The sequence below is a fragment of the Pleurodeles waltl genome, chromosome 4_1, assembly GCF_031143425.1.
Source record: "Pleurodeles waltl isolate 20211129_DDA chromosome 4_1, aPleWal1.hap1.20221129, whole genome shotgun sequence".
NCBI classification, from domain to species: Eukaryota; Metazoa; Chordata; class Amphibia; order Caudata; family Salamandridae; genus Pleurodeles; species Pleurodeles waltl.
Window position 1 is genome coordinate 61881231 of NC_090442.1, and position 26636 is coordinate 61907866.

The following is a 26636-nucleotide window of genomic DNA, read 5'->3' on the forward strand; positions in this document are numbered from 1 at the left end:
GCCCAGTTCAGCGGTTCTTGCCTTGAAGGGCCCAGTTCAGCGGTTCTTGAGACGGCGGACGGTCTATGGCCAACTGCTAAATGCCTGGTGGTGCCCTCCTGGGCAGCGGGGATGGTGCTCCTTCACTGCCCACCTGGGCTGTGGGTGGTGGGGCCCTCCTGGCCAGCTGGGCTGGGTCCTCCCTGGGCAGCGGCTATGGGGCTGGTGGGCTCTCCCGGGCCAGCTGTGCCGGTTCCTCCCGGGGCAGCGGCTATGGGGGTTGTGGGCTCCTCCTGGGCAGCAGGCCTGCTGCCTGACCTCTCCAACTTGCTGCCCTTGCCCTCCTTAGTCGTCGGCCTGTGGCCCTTTCCTCCCTTTGGAGCTGTGGCTGGTGACTGTCTCTGGGTGGTGTCCGGGGGGGATGTAGAAGGCGGGCTCCTGCGGCGCCCCTTCCGCCTTCTGCTCCTCTTCCCAGGGGGTGGGCTGGCTGTCCCCTTGCTGCTGGGCGAAGATCCAGACATGCGGGCTGGCGGGCTCCAATACCCCTGCACCCTTGTCAAGGGGGCTGCAGGGCTGGTGGTGGCTGAGGTGCTCTTCTTACCCCGACGAGAAGGAGGGGGGGGCTCAGGGTCAGGAAAGAAGTTAGTAGTGGCGAGGAAGAGCTTCTTGGGACAATGGAGAGTGGTAGGTACAGTGGGAATGGGAGTGGAGGGAGAGGATGTGGTTGTAGGTGAGTCACGTTTGCTGTCTTTGGGTGCAGGTGCAGGAGGGATAGGCTGTCGTGAGGTGGATGGCTGTTGGGTGGGTGGGTGGCTGCGTTTGTGTGGTGTGGAAGAGGGGGTGACAGACACAGTGGGAGAGGACACAGGGGACGTGTAAATGGCAGTGGGGGTGGTGACTGCACGTGTGCGGACTGGAGTGGAGGGTGTGCTGGTGATGGAAACACTGGCTGATGGTGAGGTGAATGGAGGTGTGAGTGTAGACGTCACAGGGAGGGAGGAGGGAGACGAGGAGGTGGGGGTCACAGAGGTGGTAGTGACTGTTGGCATGTCTGCATCGGAATGTTGCGTGTGTGAATGTCTGCGTGATCTGTGGTGCTTATGTTTGGATGAGCTTCTCTTGGGTGTTGAGGTGTGTGCAGGCTGGTCTGATGGTGTGGGTGGGACAGGCAGAGGAACAGGAGACTGGGAGGAGGGAGTTAGTAGAGGCAGGCAGGAGACAGGGACAATGGCTGCCGTCAGTGCTGAGGCCAGAGCCTGGAACGATCGCTGATGGGCAGCCTGACCCGAATGAATGCCCTCCAGGTACGCATTGCTGCGATGAACCTCCCTCTCCACCCCCTGGATGGCATTCAAAAGGGTAGTCTGCCCAACAATGAGCGTTCGGAGGAGGTCAATGACCTCCTCACTGAGGGCAGCGGGGGTAACAGGGGCAGGGCCTGAGGTGCCTGGGGCGAAGGAGATGCCCGGCTTCCTGGCAGAGCGGGCACGGGGCGAACGCTGAGGGGCTGCTGGGAGGGCGGAGATGGTGCGCTGGGTGGCGGCTGTACCTGTAATGGCGGGGGGCACGGATGGTGCCACCCCCGCAAGGGAGCCCCCTTCCGAGGACGTGTCCGTGTCGCTGCAGGCTCCAGTCGTCCCCGTCGTGGAGCTCCCCTCGCCCTCCGTCTCACTGGTCCAGTCTGACTCTGTGGCATGGCCCTCCTGGGCCATGTGAGATGCAGCTCCCTCCTGCCCCGATGCCACTTCTCCTCCGCCTGATGATGCTGATGCACACAAGCACAGAAAGACAAACAAAAAGGGGGGGGGAGAGAGAAATAAAGGGATATTGATTACATGGATCTCCGGTACAGTTAGCGGACATGACAGACACAGATGCCCCCTGCACTAAGTTGCGCACTTGGGGTCCGCTACGCATTCCGTGGAACATGCCCTACACGCCTAGAGTTGACAACTGCACCCATGGATGACACGGCCCAGGGATGGCTGTACTGACAAACTACTGAGGGTGGTGGCTGGGGACACAGGGGCTTACGGGGGTGCCCAGCCTACAGATATCGCCCTGGCCTAGGGGGACCCACAGCCCTCCTCCCCCACCCAGACACCTCCACTGCGCGACAACAGAGTAGATAATGCTTGGACTCACCCCCTTGTGTCTGCTGTGCTGCCCTCACGCGCCCATCCAAATCAGGGTAGGCCACCGCCAGGATCCGGAACATCAGGGGGCTCAGTTGACGGCAGGCACCCCGCCTACGTTGGGAGGCCATCCCCAGCAGAGACTCGGCGGTCTTCTTGGTCCCGCGGCGGATGTCCTCCCACCTCTTGCGGCAGTGGGTGCCCCGTCGATGGTGGACCCCCAGGGCCCGGACTTCCTTGGCGATGGCACGCCAAATCCCGATCTTCTCATGGGCGCGGACCTATGTGACACGTACAGGGAGGGAGAAATACCACGTTCAAGTTACTCAGCATTTTCCTTTCCAGTGGCCCAACGCCCCCCATCCCCGCCAGGCCCCCCGCCAGGCCCCCCGCCATGCCCAACATGCCCCCCATCCCCGCCAGGCCCCCCGCCAGGCCCAACATGCCCCCCATCCCCGCCAGGCCCCCCGCCATGCCCAACATGCCCCCCATCCCCGCCAGGCCCCCCGCCCCCGCCAGGCCCCCCGCCAGGCCCCCCGCCAGCCCCAACATGCCCCCCATCCCCGCCAGGCCCCCAAGCCAGCCAGTGGCCCCAAATCCAGATTGAATTAAACTCACTTGTTGGTCTGGAGGACCGTAGAGTAGCGCATACTGGGGGAGGACCCCATCCACAAGTTTCTCCAACTCCTCTCCAGTGAAGGCAGGGGCCCTTTCCCCAGTCGCAGCAGCCATTGTCCCTTCCAGACCGAGGTCACAGCAACACTTGCAGTATAGGTCCTCTCCTGTGAAAGTTCAAGTCGCAAGTGGATAAGTAGATAGAAAATGGCGGTCACGTCCGCGGCGGTGCGTACCGCGGCGGTGCGTCCCGCCACCGCCGGCGCCCTTCGCCATTGGCTCCTGAAACCCATAGGCTTCAATGTTAACCAATGCGGCTTCGCGCCGCGGTCTTCGCCCGCCGCGGTGTGCCACGCCAGCGCATTGACCTCACATCCCATTGTCACACTTCACAGGTCAGGCAGCCGCCATTTCCAGGGCCCACATGGCTCAATTTCAACTGCGTCACACAGGCCTAGGCCTTGCATAGCCACTCAGACACGCCATTCACTGCATAGAGAATCGTATACTGTGCTAGCTGTGAGTACGTACCTGTGGGTTGCCTGACTGTGTGCTCCATGTTGTCCTTCCTAGGCACCGTCCGCTGGGTTGGGCGAGGAGACGGATGAATCCTCCCGTGTACCGACCGCTGGTGGACCTGTCGACAATGGAAGAACGCCACATTATCCTGACCTACCGTCTTAACCGTGCCACTATCCATGAACTGTGTGCCCGGCTGGAGCCCGACCTGATGTCCCCCATCCGCCAACCCACAGGGATTCCCCCTCTGGTGCAGGTCATGTCAGTACTACATTTCTTGGCAAGTGGGTCATTTCAGACAACCGTGGGAATTGCTTCCGGGATGTCTCAGCCCATGTTTTCAAAGGTGTTATCCAGAGTGTTGTCTGCCCTGATGAAATCCGTGAGGAACTACATCATTTTCCCTGAGGTGGGCGAATTGGCTACAGTGAAGGGTGATTTCTACGCCCTTGGACATATTCCCAACGTAATTGGTGCCATTGATGGGACCCATGTGGCTTTGGTTCCCCCAAGAGACAGGGAGCAGGTGTACAGGAACAGAAAAAGTTACCATTCAATGAACATCCAGGTGGTGTGTTTGGCTGACCAGTACATCTCGCATGTAAATGCCAAATTCCCAGGGTCAGTGCATGACGCCTACATCCTGAGGAATAGCAGCATCCCTTACGTGATGGAACAGCTACAGAGACACCGTGTATGGCTAGTGGGGGACTCTGGGTACCCCAACCTGTCGTGGCTACTGACCCCAGTAAGGAATCCCCGGACCAGGGCAGAGGAACGGTACAATGAGGCCCATGGGCGTACTAGGAGGGTGATCGAACGCACCTTTGGCCTCCTAAAGGCCAGGTTTCGCTGCCTGCATATGACCGGTGGATCCCTAATGTACTCACCTAAGAAGGTGTGTCACATCATCGTGGCCTGCTGCATGCTTCACAACCTGGCTTTGCGCCGCCAGGTGCCTTTCCTGCAGGAGGATGGTCGAGACGGTGGTGTTGTGGCAGCGGTGGAACCTGAGGAGAGTGACGAGGAGGAAGACGACGGGGCTGAAACAGACAACAGGGACAGAATCATTGAACAGTACTTCCAATAGGACACAGGTAACATTTCAAAGATAATTTAGTAAATGTTAACTACTCTGCAGCATCTCTGCTGCCTGTCTATTTGCCCCAGTGTATGATGACTGAGTTTTGGCTTTTCCCTCCCTATTTCAGATCTGGGGTCCCCACTACGAGTCCTGTGCTTCGTTTCCCCATGGACTACAGCTTTGTGGCAGCTGTTTGTTGACTTCACCATGTACAAGGACATATTTGCACTGTCATGTCAATTACAATCTATTGAAATCACAGCCAGACTCCTGATATTTTGGTGCAAAATAGGTGTTTATTGAAGTGCTCAAAATGGGATGGGTGGTTTCAAGTGGGTGGGGGCTATGGTGAAGGAATGTTCATGGCAGAGTCCAGAGTAACAGTCACACAGGTGCATTGTCCAGAGGCCTGTGGAGAGATGGAGCATGGGCAGTTCGAGGATGGACAGGGTGACAATGTGGGACAGTGGGATGACATCAGGTGGTATCCATTGCTGGCGGGGGTCTTGACATCCTACTCTGTCTTGCGAGATCTCAGGGCCCTCTTGCGGGGTGGTTCTTCTCCTGCAGGAGGTGGGGGTCTGGTGGGCTGCTGCTGTGCGGGGGCCTCCTGTCCACTAGCGCCGGCGGAGGTGGATGGCTGTTCTTGGTCCAGGCTAGTGGCAGGGGCCCTTGGGTGTTGTTCAGTGTCCGCCCTGCTGTTTACGAGGTCCTGCAGCAGCCCTACCATGGTAACCAGGGTGGTGTTGATGGCTCTGATGTCCTCCCTGTACCCCCGATAGTGTTCCTCCTGCAGCACCTGGATCTCCTGGAACCGGGCCAGTACCGTCGCCATCGTCTCCTGGGAGCGGTTGTATGCTCCCATGATGGTGGTGAGGACCTCGTGGAGAGTGGGTTCCCTGGGCCTCTCCTCCCCCCCCTGTCGCACAGCTGCCCGCCGAGTTGCCCTGTTTCCCTGGGCCTCTGCCCCCTGGCCGGTGTGCCCACTACCACTGCCCCCAGGTCCCTGTTGTTGTTGGGGTGGTGGGTTATCCTGGGTGCCCTGTAGTGGTAGACACACCGCAGATTGACGCGCCCTGGAGACAGAGGCATGGGCCCGCTGGGTGGGAGCTGTGCTGGTGTTCCCAGAGGGGTTAGGGTCTATAGTGGCCTGTGCCTGTGTGAGGGGAACCGACTGTCCAGAGGTCCCCGATGGTCCGGGCTGGTCATCGGTGTCCAGATCGACAGAGCTGCTGTCATCGCTGACGGCCTCTTGGGTGGGGGGTGTGGATAATTCTGGCCCCTCCGCCGCGGTGTGTTGACGGTCGGGTCCTGCAGGGGTATAGAGGTATGGTTATAGTTTCAATGTGTGGCATATGGGTGTATCTGTGGGTTCCCGTGTCCCCAAGTGCTGGCATTCGTGTGTGGGGGCTTTGGTGAGGGTGGCTTGTGGGGGGGATGTGTATATGCATTGGGCATGCTTTGGTGATGGGTGTCCATGCTTAGTGGACGCATGCAGGCCTAGGTTTTGGGATGTGTGGGTTGTGATGGTGAGACATTGGCGGGGAATAGGTGTGCTGGGGGTGGGGGTGAGGATGGTGGTGGGGGTGAGGATGGTGGTGGGGGTGAGGGTGGGGGTGAGGATGGGGGTGGGGGTGAGGGTGGGGTTCGAGGATGGGGGTGAGGGTTGGGGTCTGATTTGGCATGCAGGTGGGGGGGAAGCAGTATTGAAGCTTCAACTTACCAGTATCCATTCCTCCGCCGACTCCTGCGAGGCCGTCAGGATGCAGGATGTTCAAGACTTCCTCCTCCCATGATGTGAATTGTGGGGGTTGAGGTGGGGGTCCTCCGCCAGTCTTCTGCACGGCGATGTTGTGCCTGGATACCATGGAACGCACCTTCCCCCGTAGGTCGTTCCATCGCTTCCTGATGTCTTCCCGATTTCTGGGGTGCTGTCCCACTGCGTTCACCCTGTCGACAATCCTCTGCCATAGCTCCGTCCTCCGGGCAATGCTGGTGTATTGTATCTGTGTGCCGAACAGCTGGGGCTCTACACGAACGATTTCCTCCACCATAACCCTGAGTTCTTCGTCTGTGAAGCGGGGTTGTCTTTGGGGTGCCATGGGGTGGTGTGTATGATGTGTGGGGTGGAGTATGTGTATTTAAGTGAGTTGAGTGTGGTGGTGTGTGTTGTTTTGTGTGTGGGTGATGGTGTTGAGTGGCTGTGGCTGTTATGTTTTGGATGCTGGTGTCTCGCTCTTGTCTTCTTTACGAATTTTTAAGCGTAGGGGTTTGTGGGTGATGTGGGTGGGTGTTTTATATTGTATTGTGTGTGTGGGAGTGGTGTGTGTATGTGTATCAGGTGTGTGGGATTCAAATCGTCCAATGTGGGTGAGTTTTGTTCGTTTGTGTGTATTCTGACCGCGCCGGTGTGTCCCGCCAATGGAATACCGCGTTTGAATGACCGCCGCGTGGATTCGTGGGTCGTAATGGCATGGGCGTATTTCTGTTGGCGTGGCGGTGGAGGTTTGGTCACCTCCACCTTTCCGCCGACCGCTGGTCTGGCGGTCTGTTGTGGCGGTCGGATTTTCGGAGGTTTGCCTTCTGCGGGTCAGAATGACCGTGGCGGGTTTCCGCGACCGCGGCGGGATTATGGAGGATTTCTGACCGGCGGTAGGCGCCTTTTACCGCCGAGGTCAGAATGACCACCTAAGTCCATGTCCTAGCTTTTAAATACATAGCACCCTGCCCTATAGTTTACCTAAGACCTACCTTATGGGTGACATTTAGAAAAAGGGTAGTTTAAGGTTTGGGAAGTAGTTTTAAATGCCAAATCGAAGTGGCAGTGACACTGCACCCCCAGGCCTTGCAGTGGTAAATTAGTAGTAGGTGAGTTCCCACTTCAAAAATTGCAAATAGTAAGCACAATGCTTGAATAGTTGTTTAATGCATCAAAATAAAGAATTCAGTTCCATAGGTAAATAATCCAAATGCTTAATGACAGTCTTGGAGTTGAAATTAGGTTCCAAAGATCAGCAAAGTAGTAGTCCAATCAGACAATAAAGCGATCAAACCAATGTTAAGAAAGAAAATCAAGTAGCGGTATTTGAAGGAGGAACAGCCAACATGTGTTTTGCCCCTTTGGCGGGTAGGCGGGGGCTTTCTCAAGGCCCGGTACAGAGCTAAATTGCAAACTTCTGACATCAATTGTCACAATTTGTGAGAAAGGAATCTGTTGTTACGGTGAATAAGAGAAAGCCTGTCGAACAATCCAAAGAGAACTCTCCAGCGCGTCATGCGATAAATCAGTGGCAGGCATGAGACATGGTTAAGGGGCTACTTATGTTGGTGGCACAATCAGTGCTGCAGGCCCACTGGTAGCGTTTAATCTACAGGCCCTGGGCACATATAGTGCACCTTACTAAGAACTTACAAGTAAATTAAATATGGCAATGGGGTATGAGCCTATGTTACAATGCTTTTAGGGAAAGAGCACATGCACTTTAGCACTGGTTAGCAGTGGCAAAGTGTCCAGAGTCCTAAATCCAACACAAAGGAGGTCAGAAAAAGAAGAGGTGGAAGGCAAAAAGTTTGGGGAGACTCTTCAAAGAGGGCTATTTTCCAACATTAACGTTTTCATAAGAAATGCCTTTTTTGTTTCACTAATAACTTTGGTGCCTTTTGACCAGTGTCCATGAGAGTTTCCCCAAAAAGTTTCTGTATTTTTTAACTAATTTAAAAAAGAAAGAAAGAAAGAAGGTGTGATCCCATAGGAGTCTCAGCGGCCAGTATCCCGTGCCACGCATGGCCAAAGGCACAGGCAGCTGGCTGTCTGCGGTGGTTAACTTTATGTATGGTAATGGAATCTTTTTACATTAAAAAACAAACCTTGAAATTCACTGAGGTTATTCTAATTCGCGGCCTTGTCGTGCCCAGAATATTACATCACTCATGACATGTTCTATGATATCATTGATAACATCACAGCAACATGTGAAATTACATCATTGATGAACAGACACTGCATGGTGGGGATATGAGTTTAAGTTACCTTTCAACAAGATTGATAGTAAAGTTAACCTCAGCTGGTTAATTGCAATGTTTTTTTGTCACTGAAACTTTCACCTATGTATGATGTCACTTTAACGTTTGTGTTTTTCAGCGAGCTGGTTCTTTCTTTCATGGGGTGCTGAATCCACATATATTTTTGATTGAAAAAACTGAATGTGACAGGAAAGGAGCTTGTCGTACTTGTTGATGCGTTTTGGTGGATTAATATGCTTGAGACCTCCTCCTTCAAGACAGTTAAATATTGTTTGGATCATCATTTAAATTCATACGTAGTTGGCAATATATTTGCCTAGAAAAAAACAAAAAACATAACACATTACACAACATGTAATATGAAAACATATATATGATATTTTTGCACAGAAACTACTATTGTCAACCCTAAAACAATCTCAACCTAAATAGCCCCTGAATACATATTAAGGTCGTCTGGCCTCTCAAGACCTCAAAGAGAGAGAGAAACAGAAGCACTTTGGCATCTGTATACAAGGTGAGAGCACTGGGACATCACCAGCGAGACTTGCCGCAGTTCTGGAGGAATTTAGGGCCTATTTGGCTCAAATTATTCAAGATGGCCCAGATGTGATTCGGGCTGGCCTTGATGCTACTGATTGGTGCGAGTAGTCTGCCCCAGTGTGCTGCCGTTTTGCCATGCGTGAAAGTAATCCACAGGTTTCTCAGGAGACATACAGGCATCACTAATAGATATGTCTTTGGATGGCTCAAGCCTCTTCAGTGAGAAAGCTCATTCTGCCTTAGAACATGTAAAGGAAAATAGGGCCACAGCACACTTCCTGGGCCCTTTTATAGCCCCTCCCAAACAGTTTCCGGGCCAGTTTAGGAAATTCTGAGACTAGTCCATGGGGTTGGTGTACAAGGAACACCAGTCCCCCCAGCCCTCACTGCAGTCATCCCATTCCTTGCCTGCTGTAGTCATGGATCTGACAGGCAAATGACAGGTCACCATTGGCATCAGTTCCAGACATCAGTCTTACTAATCACCCCTGACCTGCAGCAACAACCTTCAAGCTGATTTATTGTGTCCTTCAAAGATACCTTACTTTTTTCCTGGGCAGCAATTCATAATATTTGACAGACTGGTCCTTCAAATCATTCGCATAGTTATGCCCTACTGTTTCTCTCTGCCCCACCGGACCTTCCTCTTTCCCTGCTATAGGGATTGCAGTGGTCTCAGCCCATCTTCAGAGGTTGGTTGATGTGTGTTTTCCCCGATCTCGATGAACGGCTGTTCAAGGTTTTCTTGTCATAGTAATTTGTGGACCACCTCCAGGCAGCAGCAAACCTCATGACATTGGTGTGGTTCTACAGTGAAATCTGAAATCTCAGATGGCCGAGCACCAAGGAAAACTGTCTGATGCCGTTCTGATCTGCAGCGGTGGCTGCAACAGCAGTTGGGCCAGTGCCTGATCCCTCTCTCCGGTCCCCACTCAAAGCAGAAGGTGGTAATTGATGTATCACTGCTGGGTTGTGGGGGGACATCTGGGGGAGGTGGAGATCAGAAGACTCAGGTATGTGTCAGAAACCCAACTCCATTTCAAAATGTTGGAGTTGTGGGCTGTTCGTCTGGAGCTGAAGTACTTCCTGCCATCCAGCAAGTGGGGGCTGGAGCAGATTCCTGTGGCCAGCACCACCACCACCACCATGATAGTGCAACAAGCAAGGTAGAGTGTGATTCTGGGTTCTGTGCCAAGAAACTGCGTCTCTGGAGTTGGTTGGAGCCTCAGGGCATCTCCCTGATTGTGAATCCCTGGCGGGATCCTTGAACACAACAGCGAATGAACTAAGCCAGTGGCGCCTTGTAGATCACAAATCGCGTCTGCATCCTGGGGTGCCACTGGGCATCTTCTAACAGTGGGGGAGGAATCCCTGGCTTGATCTGTTTGCCACAGTAGAGAATGTGCAGTGTCAAAACTTTTGTGTGTTGGATTTCCTGAGAAGACTACAGGTCTCCTGACACTGCTGCCTCAATCTCTGCCGCCGCTGTTTGCATCCTTGCCCTCTCTCTTTCCCCTCCATGCCCTCCCTCTTTCCCCTCCTTGCTCTCCCTCTCTCTGCCATTTCTTTGCCACTTGCCTCTTTAGCTACATCACTTTTCCCACTGTTTCTTTGCTTTTCTTCACTTTCGCTGTTGTTTGTTTGCCTCTTCAACTTACATCACTGTCTCTTTGCCACTTTAGCTTACAACACTTTTTCACACTGTTTTCTTTCCTCTTTTCACTTTCTCAACTGTTACTTTGCCTCGTTTCACTTTCTCCTTGGCCTCATTTCCCACTTCCATCCCCCATGCTTCTCGCCCACCTGCTCTTTCCCTGCTCCACCACCAAGAGCCCCTCCATCCCCCAGGACCTATTTAATGGAGGCCACAGCACGGCTATGCCACCTGTGAGCCAAAGGCAAGCCCATCTGCGCCTGCCTGTGCCTAGACCACGCCCAGCGCCAGGAACTTTGGTTCTCTCCGAACCTACTGCTACAGTACCAAAGAGCTCCTGGCCGTTGATCCCAGATGATGCAACAACTACTACACCTCCTCCCCTCAAGCAACCAAAGGACCCTTCACCTGCCGTCACTGTCACTTCTCTTGCAACACTGGGCCACCTGAGCACACAGGCTCCTGCACAATACCTGATCATAACACTTCAAACAACCCGAATCGCTACAGTGCATCCTGCTAAACTCCCAATCCCTCTGCAAGCACGCCATGGAAATATGGGACACCCTCACCACCCTCTTTTCCAAAATAGGCTATATCACCAAGACCTGGCTCAGCCCCTCCTCTAACTGCGATATAGCCACTGCAGCACCAGACGGCTACAAGGTGATGCACAGAGACCGCATCAACAAACAGATGTGGCATCGCCATCATCTTCAAGGAAACCATGCGGAGCACCTCAACTTCCAACTTCAGACCGACGCCAAGAAAACAAGAAGAGGCACCCTCATATACAGACCCCCAGGACACAGACCGGCCTTCTGCGATGCCATCCTCAACCTCATTGCCCTGCTAGCCATCCACTTCAAACACTACATCCTGCTCAACGACCACAGTTTTCGCATCGACAACCCCAATGACGCCAACTCTTCCACTCTCTTGAAAATATGAACATCGACCTCACCCAGCTGGTCACCAAACCCACATGCAAAGCTGCTGGGCACACACTCAACCTCATCTTCACCTCCAGCATCAGTCAAATTCAGCCACTTGGCCCGACCAAGCCATGGTCCACTTCATCATCTCCGGAGCACAAAACACCATCCCCAAGCAGCACTGCTTCCCCCACCACAGCTGGAGCAAGGTAACGGAGACACAGTTGACACAGGACGTTAGCAAGTCCCAACCCAAACATTGTCAGACCTGGAACAGGCCGTCCAGAACTTCTCCACCTGGATCACTGAATGCACTGGCAGAGTTGCCCTGATGAAGTCAGAAAGAACCAACAAAACCTCAAGATGAGCCTGCTGGTGCATCCTGGAGCTTAAAGCCACCAAGCACAGCTGCTACCAAGTTGAGAAATGATGGTAGTCCACCAGGAGCGCCTCCAAGCCTCCCATAAAGCAGTCCTCTGCGACTACCACCGTCAAATCATGGAAGCCAAAAAAGTATCCATTACAGCCGGCATCGTTACAAAAGCAAACCATACGAAAGAGCTGTTCCAAGTTGTCAAGGAACACTCCAGCCCACCAGCAACAGAGAACTCCATCCATACCACCCAAGAACACTGCAACACCCTCTCAGACTACTTTCACAGAAAGATTGTGACCATATCGACCCCCCATCCCACGCTCCTCAACCTCAGTAGCCTCAATCAACCAGCGCACACCAGCCAAAAAAATCACTGCTTGGTCACCGCTCGCCACTCAAACCTCCATGGTCATCATGTCATCTATCCGCTCCAGAGTACCCACAGACCCATGTCCCCCACCACTTCTTCAGCCTTGGAACCAGTCACATCAGCACAGAACTCAGCAGTATCCTGAACACTTTCATCACCATGGCAGTCTTAGTGGACAGATGGAAACGCACAGAAATCAGACCCCTCCTAAAGAAACCCTTCATGGATCCCAGCAAACTCAAAAACATTCAACCAATCTCTCTCATTCCATACCCTGCCAAAGTTCTTGAGAAAGCCATCAACCAACAGCTTACCGAATATCTGGAACAAAACAACCTTCTTGACATCTCCCAGTCAGGCTTCCAAGCCAACTACAGCACGCAGACCGCACTGATCAGAACACTCCTTGATCGCAGATAAGACTGCTGCCCTGATTCTCCTCGACCTCTCAGCAGCATTCGACAGTCTCCCACAACACTCATCAGAAAACTGCACAACATCTGCATACAAGAGAATGCCCTCAAAAGGATCGCCTCCTTCACAGATTGCACTTTGAGCATTTGGCTACCTCCCTTCACCTCTGAACCCAGGTACATCATATGCAGAGTATCCCAATGATCCCTCAACCCCACTCTGTTTAACACACGTGCCCCCCCTCGCGTACATAGTCATCTCCCATGGTCTCAAGATCATATCATATGTATACACACAGCTCATCCTCTCAGTAACTAAAGACCCCACCACCACCAGAACAAACTTCTGTGATGCCATGACCAACGTAGCCAACTGGGTGAGAGGTAACTGCCTCAAACTCAACTCCGACAAAACAAAAATCTTCAGGAGAAACACATCCATTTGGGACCACAGCTGGTGGCCTCCCCACACCAACGGACCACTCATGCAACCTCGGCATCATCCTCGAAAACAAATTGACCATGAAGCTACAAGTCAGCGCAGTCGCCTACGCTTGCCTCCACGCTCTCCGTGTGCTCCGCAGAATCTTCACGTGGATCCCCATAAATACCAGAAAAAAACGCCACCCAGGCCCTAATCACCAGCTGCCTCGAATATGGCAACGCACTCTACGTTGCCAACACCACCCAATGCCTCAAAAGACTCCAAATCATACAGAACATGACAGCCAGACTCATCTTGGACCTCCCCAGAAGAGCCCACGTCACCCCTTCACCCCAGAAACCTCCATTGGCTCTTAATTAAGGAAGGATCCCAGTTGAAGATCCTCAAGCACGCCTACAAAGCCCTACACGATCAAGGACCGGCCTACATCAACCACCAACTGAACTTTCATCAGCCCTGCAGACAGCTGTGCTCCTTCACGCTATCACTCACACACACATGCTTCGAATCCATGGCAGGCGCAAACGGGGGTCTGCTCCTTCCTCCACGTCACCACCAAGACCTGGAAGGACCTGCTGCTCCACCTGCGAACAGCACCCGCCCTTGCAGATTTCAGGAAAAAGCTCAAGACCTGGCTCTTCGATGGATACCTCGCACCCCAGCGCCCAAATACTCCCAGGGTGACAGTGCTGCACTCTACAAACACTGATTAATTGGAGATGCATTCCGGCTGGAGTGGAACATGGGAAGATCAGGCATGACTGGGCCCAAGTCATCCTTGTGGCTCTGACTTGGGGCAGGAGAGTGTGGTACCACTAACCTCTAAGCATAAGTGTCTGCTCTCCTATCAGGCTACCGCTTTGGGTGGATCCTCCATCGCAGCAGCAGAAGAGGTCTCTGATCTGAAACTGCACGGTTCACACCTCCATGTGTGGAGATCAAGTGGTGGCAGTTGACTTCGTTTGACCTATCACCTAAGCTTGCAGGTGCCATCTTTGCTGCCAGGCATCTGTCTATGAAATCCATCTATGCCGGATGCTGGGATAAATTTGTGGCCTTGTGTGGAGTCTTCAAGACGGACCCGCTATAAGTCAAACTGTCAGATGTTATTATTTTTGATTTGTCGTTGGTACAGCAAGTGGTTGCAGTGGGCACTACTAACGATTCTTATGTCAGCCCTTTCAGCCTGTTTGTGTTTCCCAGAATAACTCTCCTTGTTTAAGTCACAGTTTATTAAATGTGTGACATGTTTCCTACCAAACTGTCTGTGATGCCACAGTGGTACCTTAACTTGGTCTTAACGTTTCTCATGTGTACTCTGAACAAATGCACAGCTGCTCGTAGAGTCTTCTAATCTTAAAGACTTCCTTTTTTATTTTTTTTAGATCACTTCAGCTCGTAGCGTGAATGAACTCCAGGCTCTGTCGGTTCAACTGTCTTATGTCACTTTTTTTTACAGATAAGTCATTGCTGTAAACTCAGCCGGACTTCTTTTCAAAAGTCTTGACTCCTTTCTGCATTGGAAGTGCCATGACTCTCCTGGCATTATTTGCCTCACCTCACCCCTCAAAAGAGGAGGAGAGGCTCCATCGTTTGGACCTCAAAAAAGCTTTATGCTTTTAATTGCTCATACCAAGGACCGTTGGGGGACGGTGAGCTTTTTGTGGGGTCCTCCAGGGTGCTGAAAGGGATAGTGGTGCAGAATACTCTGTTGCTGTTGATTGTCCTTTGCCTTAAGATTTGCTATGCCTCTGGAAGGTCCAGTGGCCCATTTCACCAGGGATAAGGCTACTTTCATTACATTCACTAAGCACTACTGCCTTGGGAACAGTATGCAGACTTTGTGCTGCGTTTTTGATTGACATTTCACTGCCTGCCCTGCAGGACAAAATAAAATAGCACTGCAGTTGGGGGTGGCTAAATGCCACGTAGGAGGTGAGGTATGGAGGGACACCCACTGTGAAGAGAAAAAAAAAATTGCAATAGCCATCGGGCAAACACAAGTGTTGCAAGCGTGTCGGTGTTAGTCCTGCTGTGAAATATCTGCTGTTTTTGAAAACCAGATCTGAAGTGAAAGGCATTTCACCCTTTCTGTCCTACAAGACTTTCTGGTCTTAGCCAACTCAACAGACCCTCCACCTTCAAGAGGTACTGCTTTGATATCTTCTCTAAAGGTGAGGCATCTGTTGTTAGAAATACCCATTTGAGAAACAGGTTGCTTACCTTTGATAACGCTCTTTCTGGGTGGATACTCTTGACGGCAGATTCCTCTTTGCCCTCTCACCTCCCAGTTCTGTGGAATGATCTCTTTTTTACCATCTAAAAAGGTCCTAAATAAGAGATCTGTATTCTGGTATCATCAATTGTTTTGTGCTCTGCGTCCGACAACATGGAAAGAATCCAGAAACAAACTGATGGCGCAGAGGGATTGCACTTATATGCCCTCTGCTCCGTCTTCTTTGGAGACGGACAAAGCTAACACAGAGTCTCACAGCACCACCAGGAACCACACTGGAGTACTAGATCCAGTCTGACACCAGAGAATCTTCTAGAGATGAGGAATCTGGGGTTCAAGATTTTTCAACAAAAATAGAGGGAGGAATCTGCGATTAAATAGTGTATCCATCAGATAAAGCATTGCAGTCGATAATTAACTTGCTCTTTTGTGCTCCTGTGAAGTGGAGTTGAGTACACTCTTCAAACCCTACTGGCTGTACAGAGACCGGGCCGGTCTGAGAAGCAAGAAACTGACCAATACCGTTTGCCAATTCACCTTTTTGTTGCAATGAACTCATTTTCCAATGTTCACATAAAAAAAAAATGATGTACATTCTAGATGTTGATTACTTGTATATTGTTTCACCACTGAATGTGTTTGTAATAGTGAAGTAAAACCCAACTGAGGGAAGCAGCACAATTGCATAGTGTCCTATTGTCCTATATTGTGTATTCTCTGCAGTGTCTGGTTAATTTTACACTGTGACCTAAGCTGGTTTGTTATTTGTAGATTCAGGATTTAGTTTGATTGTGCAGCCTGTTTGAACTGCAGACATCTCTGCACATCTAATACCAGTTCATTCAGCATTGTTTCAAGTTTTGATGCTTTACCTTTATATTTTGTCCATTGAGTTTTCACTTAATCCTTTGTTGTAAAATAAAAGATTTATATTTTTGGGGCCTGTGTAATTTTAAATGAAAACTTAACTGTTAAGTTTTTTTAATGAAATGAGATGCATTTGTTTTAGCACCCTCCTCCTCAGGCTGTATTTTCTCTTGAGCTCATTACAGTGCATTAGACTCATTTAAATGCTGTGTTTTTGTTTTTGAACAGCTCACAAGGGGTTCCAGCGCTTCGAGGCAATGGAGCCGAGCTCTACAGACAGGGTGTTGGATTCTTCCACTTCCATGAAGGACATGGTGCCACGCCAGCGCTTCTTAATTATTCACATCGTCGATAAGAAGGTAAAGGTGAACTCTGTCTGGTTTACGATTGTCGGCTACAATCAAGCTATACATTCCTGGTGATGCAAACACCTAAATGCACTGAACTGAATTAAATCCCTCAAGCACCCGTAGTCCTTTGGAGGTTGGGTTCAGCAACGCTCCATGCTCTCAGTGCACTCATTCTCATCTTTGCCCTCCATCTTGCTTTATTATCCATTTTGCGTGAACGACTGCTGGTTCTGCTTGGGCACTGGCCAACACTGGCCAACACAGCAGGGTCTGCACGATCTTATGAGAAATCGATCTGTCTTGAAGATTGTTCAGTAAGATAAGGGAGTTAAAATGAAAGTAAAGGGCAGTTCCATAATGGATATCTGCCAGCACTGGTATTGTGGTCAAAGACTGGTTTCTGACCACTAATGCACAACTTCATAGCTTTAATTTGTTTACACTTCATTGCAAGCTACAGCATACAGTAGGAGGCAGAGTGTAATTCACTATAGTGATCCCAATTCCTCCCCTTATCCTAAGATCTCAAAGTTACATTTAAAAGAAAACCATGTGAAGCGCTGAGTGACTGAAGAAGGATCAGGAGACACAGCAGTACTGTAAAAGTTTCATTAAATGGGGATGAGGGCTACTGAAAGGAAATTGACTTTATTGGGGTGCTCTTTATGGTAAGTCTTTTGAGTCTAATGACCACTTGGAACAGGTAGGCCTCTGCTTCCTTGTTCTCTGCTCAACTCGAACCATCATTGGATGAAGAGAGATGCTCAGCTAATTAAGTATGGACTGCACTGGCAACTGTGTTGTGCATCCTGAGGGAGAGAAGTAAACATATGGCTGGCCTGGTGTCGTGGAAGAAGACCTCTTTGAAGCAAAAAGGGCTACCAAAAGGAAGGGGGGTTTATTGGGGTGCTCTTAATGGAGGATGGCTTAATTCCTTCTATAACAGTTTGAGTCAGCGGCTGAGGAGAATGATCTAGGGAACTCCTGTTATGATCTAATGTTTCATGGTATTAAAGGGACCGAGAGATTGAATACCTGTTCGCTGACATACTTCTTGACTCATATTCTTCCTCATTTGGACTGGATCTATTGGAGTTATGCCAAGACCCTGTCTTCAGAACTGCACTGTGGGCAAGTGGGCACCTCTTGGGAGACTGTCTCTCCTCATTCCTGACCTTTTGCTGGATTCTCATCCGTCCCATCTCTTCCTGTGAATTCTTTTAGCTTTGTGCTCTGGTGGAAGTGTAGTCTGTAGTACTCCTCCTTTGAATAAGGGAAGCTGTCAGGCGTGAATGATCTTCCACTGTCTGTGTGGACTCAGAGCACTTTACCCCAGATATGTTGTTCGTAGAATATAGCACATGATGCCAAAGTCCATTTGTTCATAGGATGAACAGAACACTGTGACAGACTATCAGAAGTGGATCTGTTTCCTCTGGAATAACCAAAAAGATTCTCACTGTCAACATTTGTAAACTTCATTGTAACATGGTAGGTGCTAAAACAGATTAAAATGTGTAACGAGAAAGAAAATCTGATAGACTTCTATTGCAAAGAGCCCTGTCCCTTTAAGAATGCTGGGAGATTTATCTACCCATAATGCACTGTACTTGCACTTTGCCTTACCCAGTCAGTTCATTTTACAGAAAACTGAATTAGAACAGATTTTCAAGTAGCAGATGATGTGATATGTCAGATTAGAAAATGTAACACTCCTATAAGAAAACATAAGTTATTGTTTGCCACTTAAAATTATGTGCAGGTCCATCTACTGAAAGAAGTGACCTACAGAAATGTCAAAACCTATTGAATGTTGATTACACCATTGCTATCTAAGAAACCCAAGGAGAGTCAATATTGCTTCCCATATTCCTCATCACCAAACATGTTATCATTGGGGAGACGGATTGTAGACTGCAGGAGACTGTTGACAGCGAGACATCTGTCGATGCAAAGAAATTTGCTGTCAAGTCATCATTCATCTACACAGGAGATGGCGGAATGGCTTTCACGCATTAAACCTCGCAGGCTTCCATCAGAATCGGATCCTGAATACTTCAGAGCATACGCTCCATCCAGACTAGCTTGTCCAGTCCTCATACCGGATTCTCCTCTCCACATCCTATGCCTTCAACACTCCCTCAAGTTCCAGCAGAGTCTTTTCCTCCTCCTCCACCACTGGTAATTTCAGCGGTAAGCCCACCACCAAATCCTCCAGCCAGTCCTCAGCCACCACAGTCACCTTTATTAGTGTCACCTTCACTGAGGCACTCTGACTCCCTCATGTCATACCAGACCTCACAACCGGTCTAGGTCAAGAACAGGGTCAAGATCCCACCAGCACTGTTGCTGTCTCCTCCAGCACCACCTCAGGTTTTCGCCTACCAGGAGAATCATACTCCAGGGACATCTTCTGGATTCGTGCTCACAATGAGGTGTTCAGGAGAGCACTAGTCCCTTCTTGAGTGCCTCCTGGCCTCATATCGCTATATGGACTTGGTGCTGTCTTTGGCTCTGACGTGGATCTCTCTGCCTATGGCTCCACTTGCACCAAAACCTACAGTTTTTTTGGTGCCGATGGCACTACACACAAAACTGGCACAAAGCCAAAACTGCCTACTACTGAACAACACCCTCCTGATACAATAGGGCTCAGGAACAGCGATACAGGAAGGACCATATTCAAAGTTCATTGTATAGAGACACCATACATGACGTTTTCGGTAGTGATTCTGACCCTCTGGATGAAAAAAGGGCGGATGATGGTGAGTCACCACAAGAACTGCCAGGAAGTGTAGGTCTTTACCAGGAGCTGGGTGAAGCCAGTGGGATAGATACTTCTCTAGAGTTGGAAATACTTAACCCTTCAGGGCCACCTTCCCCTGAGGTTGTTTCCTAACATGCAGTGGTCAGAAAGGTGACAGAGCTACTCAAACGTCCTCCTCCCTTTGTAAAGGCTAAATCAGATATTTTCACAGAGGTGCAGCAGCCTTCTGCCCAGACAGGAGACTCTCTCCTACCATGCCCTTTTAGAGCTAGTCTTAGTGGCTTGTGAGAGACCAACTACTATTCTGGCCATCAATAGGGCAACTGCCAGAAAATATTGGCCTGCTCCTGGGGATCCTCCCTTTCTGTCCAAGCACCCATCAATGGAAAGCCATGGTGGTTAGGTCTCCTGCTCGTCTAAGTTCTCCAAAACTTTTCTTGCCGCCTCAAGTAGATGGATTGTCAAGGAAGCTGGAGGCTGTGGCCAAAAAAGTGCTTGGGCAGGCACTCTGACTCTAAAGCTCCTAGGTGCCACCTGCCTTCTGGGATGGTACACCCACGCACTTTGGGACCTGGTGAATCTGGTGAAAACATCCTGGAACACCTGCCGGGGCATTTCTCTGAGCTGGTGAGTGATGGCCAGGTGGTATCCTAACAAATTATTTAGTTGTGTTCGGATTCTGCAAACTTGGGGACCAGCGCCGTGGGTTCTTTAATGGGCCTGTGACGCTATGCCTGGCTTAGAACTTCTGGGTTTTCAGTAGACATGCAATTTACAATTATAGACAGGAGCGGCTCACGTGGCTGGGGCTGTGGCTGGGCAGGGGATGCGGGGGTCGCTGAGGGCGTGGGAATAAATTAATTAAAAATAATTTTAAAAAGCACTTACCTGCTTTGCTCCTGCGCCACTCCTCTCCCATTTTTTCTGCAGGCACAGGGTCCCAGCCTGCCCTGCGCCAATCCTGATGCTGCTCAGAGCAGCATCAGGATTGGCTGGGCTGGAGAGAGCCCTGTGCGCATGTGTGTTTGGCCGGCCAGAGACAGTGACTGTGGAAAGGTCAGAAGCTGCACCACCCCACAACCCCCGCCTCCTAACTTGCGTCCCACTAGGAAGTATCTGTAATTCCCCCTTGTTGGATCATTTGAGACTGGTAGCTGGTCGGGTGACCTCCTTTCTGCTGGTCTAGAAAGCCATAATGTCCTACTAGTGGGCCTTCCAAATAGTAGATGGGAGTATGTCCTACATTTCCAGCAGGCTTCTTCCTGAACTACCCATCCCTGTTCTTGTCAGACAAAAGACCATCTGTGCGTCCTGAAGTAGGCAGTAGCAGTGCAAGCAAGATGAGTCTGTGCAGCTGCAGAGAAGATCAGTGGAGTTGGTGCCAGAGCTGAAGATTGGGCAAAGGTGATATCCTTAGTACTTCCCCGGAAAGATAGCTGTCTTCTCCAGTCCTAGTAGTCAGGCTCTTGAATCTCTTTCTCCACAGACAGAATTTCATGACGGCTGACCCTGGCTCAGCAAGGCTGTGTTGTAGTGTCAGCCAAGGGATATCAATCAACCTTCTTGACCTTTCTCTGCCTTCTGGACCACCCATCTCTGTTCAAGTCATTTTCTGAAGATGGTTACAAGTATCTTTACCCCTGCTGCCGTTGTTATAAGCCTGCAGAGCCTTAATTTGGTTCTAATATTCTTGGTTGGTCTGCATACGAGCATCTTCATTGATGCCAATTAGGGCTGTTGAGTTTGAAGACTTTTTTCTAGTAGCCATCAGTTCGACAAGAGGCGTCACTGAGTTGTTGCTCTGAGTGTACCACCTTTTACTACCTTTTTCCATTAAAAGTTGGCTCTTCGAACCATAACTGCTTTTCTTTCCCAGGATTGTGACCCCATTCCACCTGGGTCAGTCCCTCACCCTTCCTTCTTTTTATCCCCCTCCTCCTGTCACCAAGGAGGAGGAGAGGCTACACAGGCTTGATCCAAAGAGAGCATTTATTTTCTATATCGATTGCACCAAGGCCTTCCTTGTCGAACCATTCCTTCAGAAACATACTCCACGTGGAGTACTGCTTGCACTGCATTCAGATGCTGAGGAATCTGCAGGTACACATGTCCATTCGAAGAAAAAGTTTGTTACTTTCGGTAAGGATCTTTCTGGTGTATACTCTATCTGCCTGCAAATTCTTTACTGATCCCATTCTCCTCCCAGTCTTGAAGGATAGTTTTAGGCCATTTTAATAAGGTTCCTAGTAATTTGTTGCACTGCACCTAAACAGACATGATGTTATTCCCTTGCCTCTTTCGCATGGGAAAGATGGATGGGGAAATGACATCATCGAGTCAGGATGGGCGCTTTGCGACTCCGGTGATGTTTCAATGATTCTGGTTGTTTCCGGTGCCAATGAGGAGCCAGCATCTTCTACTGACGTGGAACAGCTATGAAAATGTTTCCAGATCAGGCCTGGCTCCTGGGATGCTCAAAAGATGAGGAATCTACTGGTAGACAGATTACCCACTAGAAAAATTGTTACCCGAGGGAAGTAACTTTTTTCTTCTAGTTGCTATCCCCTCACAGAAGTAATGTGTCTCTCACTACTGGGGGCCTACGTCTCTCATGGACGAAATCATCAAGATTGACTGGTTGTAGTTTTCTTTCAGTTTAATACATATTTTTAATTTAAATAAAACATAAAAAAAACCTTAGTAAACATTATTGAAATAAGCCATATATCATTAAATGATTATGCAGTAACTACAATGAGCACGGGTTGCTTTTTGACCTGGTCTTCAGGCATGTTACTAGCTCAGGCATCTAGGGAAGTTGCTGAATGCCTCTCATCACCAAAATCATGACTGTTGCATCCCACTGTGATCTTTGCTTTCCTCCATTGTCAGGTCTGCATCAGTTTAGGAGTTCCTCACTCCCTAATCTTCATTGGTGACATGTTACTTCCTCATTCTTCAGATCCCATCGCTCAGTTTGTTTGTGCTTTTGCACCGAATAGACAAGCATTCAGTGGTGGAAATCACTTACCAACCCATCACAATTAATAAGATAAATTTTCATGATTTGTTAGTGACACAACCTGCTTTTAGAAAACAGATTTCTAAAGCACATCATCTAACGTTTTGAAAAAAAGTCTCCATTTCATAGAAACTAATCTGTTGCACAGCTTTAATCTGACCCATTTCTTTATTTTTGTTTTGTTTGTTTCCAAAGTAATGAACATTCCACATTTAATTCTAATCAATAAATCATTAAAACTCTCCCTCTTGTGTTACCACTCAAACTTATTTGTGAAACTGTGTTCAGAACATTATAAGACAACAATAACACTGTATGTGTTTGGCATAACATGTCCAAAAAATATATGTATTTGCTCATTCCGATGGCGATATGAATTGAAGTGTTTTATTGTGCTAAACATCCTGGGTATGCAACTATCCCATGACAAGGTTTGGCTATATCCTTTCTGAATTTATACATTGAAATCATTGACACAAAAAACTGCCTAAAGCACGCCTTTCACTTCCCTGTTAACGGGAGGGAATGTTGTCTGTGTTGGCACAACTCATAACCTCGTTAGTGGATGGAGAAATAAGGAGCAAGGAGTGAGGGATAAGGTTGAGGGATGATGAACAAGGGAGAAGTCTGTCCTAAAATGGGCAGATTTGTAGTCATTGTAGGACAAAATCATTTATCTATTTTACTTATCACTCATTAAAGTTAGGGCTGAAGAGTGGGGGGTTAAGGAATGAGGACTGAGTAGCAGGGTATAGATTGAGCTGGGTATGAGAGGTGTGGGTGAGTTGTGGGTGATGGGTGGGGATGTTGGGTGGAAGGGAGAATGGTGGATTAAGGACAAGAGATGAAAAGTCAGAGATGAGGAATTGGCGGTCTTTGTACAAGTGGAGTTACTTTTTCAGCTGTGATTTCTCTGCTTCTCTCTGCTTCTCTCACCTTTTACAGCTGACCTTGTACACCTACAACTGGTCCCCAGACCTCGGTGCAGCCCTGAGCCGCTCCCTCACGCGTCTGATCCAGTGGCAAAATGCCCGGTCCCATGTAGTGCATTGCCTGCTGAGCCAAAAAATGGGTCTGTTTCACCACTGTTGCTTTGCAGATGCACCGTGGCATGAAGACACAAAACAGGTATGTTTCCATGGGACAGAAATGCTTTTGGAATCCTACAGTTCTGGGATTCCCATTGACTGAAGTCAAAGGAGTGTGTTGATATTGTGCAAACATGATTAGGTTTCAGGTGGGGTCATATTGCATAGTGGCTGGCAAAAATGTAGTAGACTAATGTATTTTTCAGTGACTAATTATATTCATGGCCGTTAACAATTGTTCTGCTGACATGGAAAGTTGTCTATTGCTTGGGTTCAGGCGGTTGTCAAGTTTTTGTGGCATTTTTGCCTATTTGGTGGCTTTGATGCCATTCTGTACGTAAGTGTTGGTGCCCGAGCTGTGTCCTGTTCCTGTCAGGTTGTTGGCTTGGAAGCATATTGTGCATGATGGTGCCAAGAGTTGTGCCAATTGTGTTCTATTGTAGCCTGTAGGGATAGCTTCATCCAATATGGCGTTGTAATCATAAATACTTAGCTGTCTGGTTTGGAGCTATGTTTGGATGATGGTGCTAGGCGCTACGTCTAACGTGTAGCATATGTGGCTGTAGATATACACGCTCTGGCATCTAGTGTTGGTCCTGGATGTTTGCAAATTGGTTTTCTTCAAGGAAGTTTGAGTTACAAGACCTGTTGTGACTCCTCTGGTAATCCAGAATGCATGAGGACAGAGGCTCCAGTTCAGATTGTTTTCCTTCTCCATCTAGTTCGGATGCTTTGATTACGAGGTCTGAGACCGAAGCATTCTTCTTGATGTTCAGGAGCCACCTTTTCTAGATTGTGGGTCCAAAGACTCAGAAGACACAAAGTGAACCTTCTTTAACTGCACAATCTTGGCAACCTGTGACTTGAACCCCAACAGTTGACAACTTTGGAGGAAATATAGGTGCTATAGTTGGAGAATGCGTAGGGCGGGGGCTATGGGAATGCACATCCTTTCATTTTTGCCACAGTAGTCTAAATAGTACGTTCTATACAACCCTTGTCTCTCCCCTAACCATGACAACACACCCTGCGACTTATGCCTTGCGTTTCGGTTAAAGAATACTCTCGGGTATCATGGAGGGACACTTGGGTGCATCATAAGCTACAGCAGCAAACCTCACCTTAATTCCCCAACATCTTTGGTGAACAAGTCCCGCTCAAAATTGATGAAAGAGAAGCAGTTCCATCAGCCCCTCTGGCAGCACACGGCATGCCCATCCCCGAGGTGGTCACTTTCAACACCTTTGATAAGGAAGCAGAGGCTGTCGCTCCAAAACCTTGAGGCTCCTAGGCCAAGACCACTTTTGGATTCATAGGTTCAAAGCCAGCACTCGAAAGCCAGGTAACGAAGTCTCAACCCCAAAGGTGCGCTCAGGCCGAGGGAGAACACCACTGCAAGGCAAGTTGGGCATCAATCTTTGAACCAGGCCATGAAAGCCAATGATCTTCAGATCGGACTCAGACACTCAGTGCAGGTCGACAACGAGAGCAGCTAAGCCTCCACCCAGAATGGTGAGCAATGCCGGCAGACAAGTCTACCTCCACCCCATGCGGTAGAGCATTCTCCTTCAGGGTTGAGATCAACACCAAAAGCCCTGCTGAAAACTGCTGCCAGGCCAACCTTGAAATTGCCTTCCATGCCGAAGTTGGGCACTACCAAGGCTCCCACCATTCTAATGCTGCTGGTATTCTGTCAGGCAAAGCAGAGGGCCCTCTTCATACAAGCAAAATTGTTGACCAAGGTGCTTCCTGGGCAGGCCATCTCATGCACTCTCATGCATCCCCAAAAATCTAAGGCTTGAGTTTGAGGAGGAGCCGGCTTTCGAGTCACCCCGGTTTCCACACCCCAAGCAACAGAGTGACAGGAGCACAAGCCCACCACACCAGTCTCTTATTCCAAGGCACTCACCTCCCCACCACCCCCATAACCTTAAATACTCACCACCACCCCCAAAAAGTCCCACACACCCCCAGCCACCATCTCCTGACTCCTTGAGAGGTAAGTCCATACTTTTTCACACCCAAGCAGCCCTCATACACCACCAGACCCTTATTATGAGGCTGCAGCAAACCGGGAGGACCCCTGGGAGGGCTTTATAGTTAACCCTATGGATGACTGAGACATGGAACCTTGCACCCCAAAATGTCCCTGCCCAATTATACTATCGCCTACCACACAAAGTTGTCCAAAACAACAAGGTGGACAAACACATTCTACAAGACAAGGATAATTTCCCTATAGAAACCCTTTCTAAAATTGAAAGTACAGTGCGGTTTCTACCCATGCTAAAGGGCATGATGAAAACTGACCTAGAAAACTTTAAGGAGCCTGTAAAGTATAAAGTGATCATGCCACTGGTGAAAAAAAGTATATGTTTCACCCTCTGATCCACTCTACATTTTGGGTCAGATCCCCCAAACTTCTTAGTGGTGCATGCAACAAGAAAATAGGCATCAGCACAAGCAACAGGTGACGCCCTTCCCTCACCAGCCAAAAATATTAGGCACATTGACACAGCTGGCAAGCCTGTGGTGGTAGGCGCTGCCACTCATTAGCGCATTACCTACTATATGGGTGTTACATCTTGCTATGATAGCTATCATTGGGAGGAGCTAAAGGATCGAGCAAAATCTTGTGGCTGAGGGAAAGGTAATTTCAAATGCCAATATCTGCTGCACGCTAGACGCAGAAGATACCGCTTTTCGAGGCATCAACAAGAGCATCCTTCTGTGGTGTCATGTGTGCCTCTGCATTTCAGAGTTCAAAGATGGAGGTTGAGTGGCACCTCCATTTAATACGGCGCATCTCTTCGGCCCTCAGATTGACGAGGTGCTGGAGAAAATGAAAAAAACACACTGAGACAGCTAGGTCTGTGAGCGCTTTCTAGGCCACTACACCCACATCTGTGTTTCACAGACAGAAGTTTATTCACAGAGCTAAGACCACTCCACCCTGTTTGAGCCAAGTTTACCAACATTTGTAGCAGTTTTTTAAGGGCTCCCACACAGGCAGGAGGTTACACCACAGGCAGATACATGGGCACCAACAGCAGCAAAGGTATTGGCAATTTCAGTAGGGGCTCCTCTACCCTAAGACTGACTTGTTATTGTTCCTCCTCCAAATTGCCCACCCTTTCCGATCATATAACAACTGTTGAGGGAAGACTACAGGATATCCTTCCCTTTGAGAGGAGATCACCTCCAATCACTGAGTG

General features: G+C 49.5%; 1 protein-coding gene across 1 annotated transcript in view; it reads left to right on the forward strand.

Moving 5' to 3' along the window:
• The window catches only part of SZT2 (SZT2 subunit of KICSTOR complex), a 606663-nt gene that overhangs the window by 472800 nt on the left and 107227 nt on the right, over positions 1–26636 (forward strand). The window contains exons 59-60 of the mRNA XM_069227802.1: positions 16423–16553; positions 23279–23461. Of these exons, the coding sequence (XP_069083903.1) occupies positions 16423–16553; positions 23279–23461 (314 nt within the window). The remainder of the gene's footprint in view (positions 1–16422; positions 16554–23278; positions 23462–26636) is intronic.